This window comes from Pholis gunnellus (genome assembly GCF_910591455.1).
Source record: "Pholis gunnellus genome assembly, chromosome: 14".
Classification (NCBI taxonomy): domain Eukaryota; kingdom Metazoa; phylum Chordata; class Actinopteri; order Perciformes; family Pholidae; genus Pholis; species Pholis gunnellus.
The window spans coordinates 17072815-17081838 of NC_136541.1; the positions used below are offsets into that span (position 1 = coordinate 17072815).

The following is a 9024-nucleotide window of genomic DNA, read 5'->3' on the forward strand; positions in this document are numbered from 1 at the left end:
AGCACTTTGCAGTATAACAGTCGGCTGCATGTCTCATATACAGTATTCAATCGTGCTGCTATTATACATTCAGCATGATAGGATGTACAACTTGACATTACTGGTTATTTTTGTTGTGCCCTATCTCTAAACACCCTGCACACCCACAGGTTTTTCCACTAATTAGACCCATGCTGAAGTTGGGTGGAGCCTCGCTGCAATTACACGAGGTCGCCAACCCTCATGAACCAATAAGAATGATCAAGGTGTGGCCTTCTCGCTCTCCCTCTGCGTGAGTTGTTATCCAAGCTCCTCTGTGCTTTTGTTAGATAGCCAGTTTGGCCGCGCGTGCCTTTTAGTGCACGTGAGTCCATGTGTGTGTGTCTTACGTGGCTAGCTAATGGCCGCCGCTCTGCACTGCGCTCACACGACGGTTACAGCTGATAACGCCATCACCGACCAACAGCGTTGTTACAGGAGCGTGGCGGGCCACCCGTTACTCCTCATGTTGAGAGCCGTGTTGAGGCAACCCCTCAGTCATTCCTCTGAAATCCTCATAGAGCTCCTATAATATAGAAAGTCTCACTATGACTCATCTCTCAAAAGCATTGCCTTCTCCTTCAATGAACCCCAGTGGATCATCAGGCTAAGCTATTATTCTCACAGGGTTATTGTCAATAGCGTTGATACTATGCATTTGTATTCATGAGGAATATGATTGTAAAGTAATTGCTGTGTTAGTGCCTTGAAAGTACAGGCTAGATGTGACACTGTTTTTGAATAGATTACCTCCGGTTATTTCTCTGTTCACCTTCAGCAAGGAAATGGAAGTAAATAACCTAATTTCAAAGCATTCTGAATGCTTGTTTTATTATTTTATATTTACATCACAAGAACCAAAATGTACAGATACACCGCCGGTGCTCAAGGCGTAAGTGAGAATTAAAAAAGGAATATAAAATCGATGTTATATTTGCAACCAGGACTGATCACATATTACAATTAGTATAATTACTGCACATGATGATTACAATGAGGACTTCCTTTTTTTTTTTTTAATCTGAGGGCGGGGTACGGTGATACATGGATTAGCTGGCTCGGAGCTTTTGAAAATGAAATGAAAAATTCAACGAAGTCAAAATGCTGTCACTTTGAGGCACACCCACAGCATTTCAATGAGCTTCTGTGGATCTACAGCAGAAGGTAAATGCCAGCACCCTTCATCTCGGGAAGCAGCTCTGCCAAACAGACTGTGAGGCTGTGAAGCCATCCAACTACGAGTTCAGCTCTCTCATTAGTGATTAGCACTTGTTATGTAAACTGTGACAGCACTGATGTGGTGTGTTATGTTCACATGGCAATACCCAGCATATTGATGCAACCCTGCCTGTTCAACAGTGGGAGTATGCTTTTGAAAATGTTATTGTCTTCCTCTTACATCATCGGGGCATCGCCCCTGTTCCTGATGGATGCAGCACTACATTTTGAGGAAAACTTTGTGACCAAAATTAAATTCTCGAGGACTCGTGGAAAGAATAATTGTATAAATGAAGTATAGTCAGATTATGCTCATGTACATCAAAGCTGGGGTTTTTTTCACTTTTTTTGCGAGTTGTTATCCAATCAGCCATGTTAGGTCTCACTAAGAAAATTCTAAAGAAGGCAGTTCCTTGTTTTTATCAGAGATTTCCCAAAGTATGCCAAGGTTGTTAAATAATCAATCTTAAGTACGTTTTGAAGGTTTGTTTTGAACCTGTCTTGCCTGACTTTGACTATCCGTCACTTTACTTTCTCTCTCTGACAAGGATCACGATTAAAAAAAGCTCTTAGATTTTGTGTGTTTTTAACCTCGACAAATTTTATTTTTTAGTCAGGACTGGGTGTTTTCATTTTTGTCAAGCAAATATATCCATTTCTAAACCGTAACACCTAATTATTACAATAAAATGGCATATAATGGTGGTATCTAGCTCCAATATGAAGACAATCTCTACCAATTTGTAAACTGCAACATACTTTAAAATGAATGATGAATATGGCCTTGAAAGGACTCATACAAAGTCTAAAGGGAGAATCGAGGTGTGCACTGTACATGTCATTATTTAATTTAAGCTGTGATTACTGTGGATAGGCACACTGTTACAGTATGATAGCATCAGTACTCCAGCCCAGCATCCAAACACAAACACTTGAGTACTAGAGTAATGGAGAGCCACAGCAGGGCATAGTATAATCAGCAACACTAGAGCCTCTGTGTACCCTCTGTGGCACTGCTTTGTTTCTGAGTGCCCTCCATTTTCAGATGAGTCGCCGCACTTGTATTTCCAAATTCAGCGACAGTGCACCTGCCAAATTCATTGCTTCCCTGACACACTTTCATTGCATTCTGTTTAATATGCATGCAGTAGTTTACCACATCTTATGGTATAAAGCATAATTATACTGAAATAAATACACCTTGGACTGTGTAGATACTGCTGCCAAAATTTCAGTGTACCACTCAGTGTGGTATCAAGAACACCTTAAGCTTGACCTTTGCAGTCATGATGTAATATTAATGTTGGGTTTAGACACCAGCATGATCGTTATGTTATGGCATTTATTATTTATTATTGGGAATATATTTCCAATATGGTAGAGGCAAATCAAATTCAAGAGCAATATTAATGTCAATGTGCAATAGTACAGCACTGGTCTATATATCTTACAGGTGCATTAGTTTCCATGACGGCACAGCGCCATTTTCCATGATGTCTCTGTGCCTTTGTTGCCTATAAATGACATTTGTCAGTAATGGGTATTTCACTATCACTGGCCTTTTTATAGGTAGGCAGAAAACTACCTGAATAGTGGATGAACAGGGTGGACTCTAAGGTAGAAATCTATGGATATGAGTGTTACCATTCAACAGGATTTGAGATCTGTATAAAAACGTATTTGTCTTGTCATTCTTTAAAGGAGAGCAGTTAATCATACTGTATATAACTTGAGCGCAGTAAGTTCATTATGCAGCATTTGAAACAAAACTATATTCTCTAAACTGCCTTAAAATAACCATTACTAAATGTAGAAATACCCTAATCCACATTGTATTAGCTATAAGGTGAGAATCACATACACAGGTTCCTGTATGATCATTAGAACACATTTCTCACATGAAGAAGCACTCAATCATTTCTCTGTTATCAAAACTGAGAATAAAGATAGCCAACCACCTAATTAAAAGGATCTGCAAAAGCAGTAATGGTCACATTTCTAAAGAGACAATTTCATTTGATTTGAGCTATTGTGTACACTATGGAGAAAACACTGAATAGAAAACCATGCTTTGCCTCCACTGGTTCCTGTGTTGCGACTGTGACGTGACTAACACTGAGAGATGGTGGTGGCTCCATTTGTGGGAAAATAACAGTAATTCAAGCTGGGCTCCTTCAGTCACTTCTACTGTTCTGTAGTGTTTCTCATTTCTCTTGGACCACAGCTGTGGATACTGACAGGATAGTATCTGAATGCAAATAAGGCGTACAGCTTCCTCCACTGTGGGCTCCTGGGAGGTTTTACACCCACAAGTATCTAAACAGATGCATTTTTTTAGTTGCTACTGGCGAGAATGCTTACTATTTAACTGTGACTGGTAAACCTGTTAATCTCACAAGGCCTGTGGATTTGAGCTTCAGTGAGAGACCCGTGTGCCTTCCACTCGCTTCTGGCTATCATGCTGTTGCTGGCTTGCACAGCATTTTCTTGACATTCAGATTGAAGGTACTGGCTGGTGGCAGGATGGGAGGGAAAAGGAGAATATGTGATATTTGTTGGGAAATGTCTCTAACAACATATGTACAACCTGAAGCTGTCGTTGAATGTCAAAAGTGTGAATTTTGATGAATACAAAAGTCCTCAACAATTTTCACAGACAATGGAAGCTGCCCCAATATGCCAATAAAGAACAAATAAAATACAAAGAGTACTATTGTTTGTTCATACAGTTGGTAATGTAAGGTAATGTTCTTAATACCCTGTCCAGTGTGGGATTCGGTAAGGGGCATCACAGTTTGATTGTGCCATGCTTTTCCATGTCCACACATCCTCTGCACACCCACGGCATGGTCATTTGAGGCAACAGACAGTATAGGCTGTGAGTCAAACAGGAAGTTTCTATGTATGATGATCCACAGCATGAACATATGGGGAGAGGGAGAGAGCAAGAAAAGGATCTTTGACGTCAGTAGAATTATCTAAAAGGCGCCACTCTCAGTTTATACAATATAGCTTTCAGGTTTCACCATGAGCTTAAAAAAACTATTTCCGTTGAACAAATTGCAATATGCTGCTGGAATAATAACACACGATTCCTTGGATTCGGCAATTCCTGTTAATTCCCCATTAGATAAGAGAACCAAACTTTTCTGTGGCGTCTCTAAACCCCACCGCGCCACTTCACCATATCGACTGTACTGATCGCGATATTACTTTTTAAAGTCATTACATAGACTACAATGTGCGATGACAAAAGCAATTATTTGCCCTAAGAAGCGATGTCTCGACAGCGAGGCGTCACTGCTGGCAAACGCGTAATCCAGCAAGTGTCCAGGCAGCGTTTTGAGAAAGGCGCTGTGCGCTCTCTCGTGGATTTTCCTGCACACTGTGCTCCGTCTGCACAGGAAAGCGAAGCTTTTAGAGCATGCATGGGGGTGTTGAATGCAGAGTCTTTTCGCCTGCCACCTGTTGCTGGCTTATTATTTCCGGCTCTGTGTCGTTAGAGGATATAACGGGAGCATCGTTGATCATCACACCAGGACCATGTCGGAGGAACAAACTGATTCCAACTCCAGTCGGTACTATTTTGACAACACCTCAACTAGAGTCCAGAGCAGCTTCGTGTCTTCAGGACCCGTTTTTGTCATTTTGATGGTGATGATGGTGACTTTGGTCGTTGTGATAGTGTTGGGCAACGCACTGGTCATTTTGGCCTTTAAAGTGGACAAGAGTTTGAGAACACAATGTAATTACTACTTCCTGAATTTGGCAATATCAGATTTCCTTGTAGGTAAGTCCAACCTTAGTCTTTTTTATTATACCCTGGAATATAAAGTATGTGGTAGCTCTGTCATGAAGACAGTGGTTTTTGTTACAGGCTATATGATGTGCTGTGATATATGCATCCGTGCTGGTATATATGACAGGGGAAGTTTTGAAATATATTTGATGCTCCTGTATCTGCCTGTCAATCCCCCTTTACTCTAGTAGCGTGCTACCAAGTAGAGTATTTAAAGTCTACACTCATTAATTAAGCAGCATGGGACCAACACAATATAAGTATATATATATACATATATTTATTTAGAGAGCTTGATACATTTCTTTCCTTAATATGGCAATGGCATTGCTTAATTCGTTGTACATGTGCAATCTATACGATCTGCTCTTTCACACTCACTCATCACATTGTCACCCTCCTTGCGTTCAAGTTATTTTGCATTTATTCAGTTTATTACTGAAAATGTCCCGTGTAGCCTCGGTTTCTGATTCCTTCCCCAACATCTGTGTTTCTGTAGGGGCATTCTGCATCCCGGTCTACATGCCTTACATCCTGACAGGCAGGTGGACACTGGGCCAGGGACTGTGCAAGCTGTGGCTGGTCATGGACTACCTGCTCTGTTCGGCATCTGCCTTCAACATCGTCCTCATCAGCTACGACCGCTTCCTGTCAGTCACCAGAGCAGTGAGTGGATCAACCTGTGCCTCACATCTGTAACGCACACAGCGCCAACAAAGTGAATGTAGAAGTGCGACTCATATAGTGCACTGGCTTGCCACATTTGTAATCTAAAATGTTGTCATTGTCAAATAAAAATAAGACAGAAGGAACTTTATTTTTCAAATTTGAGTGAACAGTTTAAAGATATAATGTTAAAAGTTGAAGAGCCCTTTTCCATTGTAGCCACACAAATGTTCACTGCCCATGTCTGTGGCTTGATGACCGGTGAGTCTCCCAGGTTATTGGTAGTGGCAGTGCAGCCTCATTCTCCCAAATGTGCCCATCTGCAGAGGTTAATCATTCCTGACCCATTCAGGCCCAGTGCCACCCCTAATTATAGCCCTTCCCCATGATGACCAAGATACAAAAAAAAAAGAAGTCACATTTTGACTTTGGGACAGACTGTGCTTTGATGACTAAACTTAAATACGTTTCGCAGATTCTAATAATGTCATCGATATCTGGGCAACTATGTTCCACTGCTTTGTTTCTCTGAAATACAATTGAACAGCATCAATTATGTCCCTTTTCTATTTTGTTATCATACGTTTCCAAACCTCTGCAGCTCTTAGGCCCGTTGACCCCGTCCATGTCTGTGCATTAGCCGACTGACTGTATCCTACACACGCGTGTGTTAACTCAAAGGTGGGATGAAGCTTGGCATGGCAGACAAAGAGATGTGTTCTGTCTCCTTTCACAAGCAAACACTTAACATCAGAGCAGCGAATACAAATAACACCAGCGAGAGTGAGAGAGAGAGAGACCCTTCTTTAATTAGCTTGCTTTGATCATAGAGATCCTCCTCCGTGCCATGGTCCTTCCAACCTGGAGAGATCAATCGCAGCTGAAACAGGCCACTGGCTGCCAAGCAGCATTTTCCTAAAAGCATTTCTCTCTGAACATTGAAAGACAAAGGATCGTCAACAGTCACAGGACAAAGTTGTCTTTTGAAAGAATGGAGTCAGATTAGATGCATATATTTGGCAGTTAGATGAAATGTCAGCACATTAAGAAAATGCTAACTGCACAGTATTAGAACATATCCTACTGATTGTGTAATTTAGGATTATAAGAACGGGCTATGGTCAATCCCTGGACGCTTTAAAAAAAATATGCAAAGTTTTAGATTGGAATTTTGAGCACACATGACTCTTCTCCCTCGAGTTCAACAACACAACATGTTCACCGTGTTGAATCACATGTATACCAATTCATTTATACAAACACTTTCCGTGTTCTTTGAAGAACTGCGGTTTATTTCTTGTCATTCAGAACAGGGGCAGAGCAGCTGGAGAGGTATGTTGCCCGCTGAACAAGAATGTGGATGCGGACACAGGATGTGACACTAATTGAGACAAGTGGTCACGAGAAGCGCCTTATTGTCATGCAGTGCATGATGTCAGGATGTTTGTCCACCAACATGTTCTGAGATTTCACAAACATGTCATTATGTGTCTGTCCAAAGCTGCATATTATATGTTTTAAATGTTATTAGCTTGATGAAATTCTCAGTTTTGCATCAGTTTTGAAGGGTTTCACTGGATGGTTTTTGTGAACATGGCTTAAAGCTATATATGGCTTCTGGTTGACGGATGGCCTCTTTACTCATTGTGCCATTGTGCTGTACATTAGTAGGAGATCAGTGTTGTGTTTCAGTAAATATACCCAAATACTGTACTACAGTTTTCAAGGTGCGTGTGCTCTGCTTGAGCACTTCTCAAGCAGAGGGAACACCTGTTGCTACTTTTTACACCATTTCAAGATATATATTTGACTTAAAACATGTGATCAACTCTTAAAATATGATACATTGTTAGAGATTAAACTACACAACAGTATGTAAAATACTGAAATGTATCTCCATCCCAATCAGCTACAACATTAAAATGCTGCTAACACATTAATGCATCACTAATGACGATCCAATTTTAGAAGAAATGATGATATAACACTAACAGGGGCCATTCCGCCTGCGTTTTATATTTACTTGTAATACTTTGCATAGGGTTTAAAACACTTACGTAACATTTAGCTGTATTTCTATTTGCAGGTGCACTATTTTTTACACCGTGTAATTGCTCTTATAAATCTGAATACCTCTTCCACCACTGCTGTTAAATGAACATTGGCTAAAGATAGTAGACTTTATGAGAATAAACTTGTTATTTTGCTCTAGCATTTGATTGACCCCACAATGACAGTATCACTCAGTACATGTTGTGATTTCTGCTTATATTTGCAGGTAAGTTACCGTGCCAGACAGGGCATGAGACACCAAGCCGTAGTCAAGATGATTGCTGTCTGGGTGCTAGCCTTTATCCTGTATGGCCCAGCTATCATATTCTGGGAACTGGTGGTGGGCAAAAGACATGTGCCAAAGGATGAGTGCTTTGCAGAGTTCTATTACTCTTGGTACTTCCTGCTGAGTGCCTCCATGCTGGAGTTCTTCTCTCCTTTCATCTCTGTGGCTTTCTTCAACCTCAGCATTTACCTCAGCATACGCAGGAGGAGGCTCCACAGCAGGGAGGCCCAGCTCCACCTTCAATTGAGCGAACCTGCCTCTGCCCAGGGGAAAGGTATCCCCCTGTCCCACAACTGTGGGTTTGAGATGAAACTGGCTGTAAGAGGCTCCATCAACTCCCAGACCTCCTCTCCCAGTTTGAGTAAACTAGATCCCTCAACCAGCAGGGCTGCCCAGCCTAGCCGTCTGTCCAGGGATAAGAAAATTGCTAAGTCCCTGGCCATCATAGTGTGTGTGTTTGCCATCTGCTGGGCACCGTACACCCTACTGATGATCATCCGTGCTGCCTGCAGAGGGCGGTGCATCCAGCATCACTGGTACGAGGTCACCTTCTGGCTCCTGTGGCTCAACTCTGCTATTAACCCATTCCTGTACCCGCTCTGCCACAGTAGCTTCCGCAGGGCCTTCAGCAAGATTCTCTGCCCGAGGCGGCAAACTACTCCCCTATCAGCTGTCCTCCGCACTGGCCATTGACAAGCAGATATAAAAGCCTGATGAACAATGTGCCAAAACTGCGGATTGGAAATCTTTCAAATGCGACCCATAAATTACACAGTGTCAGCAGATGAAGTTAAACTGTGCATCGCAGTTTGTCACAAAGACCATAATTAATTGTTTCCAAAAGCTTTTCAGTGTTTGGATGTACAAGGTTTGTACTGTACAGTATGATGTTATTTACAGTTCGCTGTGTTGAAATCTAAAGCGTGTGTTAAACATCCATCATAGGCATAAAAATCACTTTCCTGTCTGAAACTGAATACATCAA

The 9024-nt window shown here is 41.6% G+C and overlaps 1 protein-coding gene across 1 annotated transcript; it reads left to right on the plus strand.

Moving 5' to 3' along the window:
• Positions 1-4779: 4779 nt before the first annotated feature.
• Positions 4780-8732, plus strand: LOC306705786 (histamine H3 receptor-like; the record flags this gene model as incomplete). The annotated part of the gene is made up of 3 exons (XM_079172636.1): positions 4780-5026; positions 5535-5701; positions 7980-8732. 3 exons carry the CDS (start codon positions 4780-4782, stop codon positions 8730-8732), a joined length of 1167 nt encoding a protein of 388 aa, XP_079028762.1.
• Positions 8733-9024: the final 292 nt, after the last annotated feature.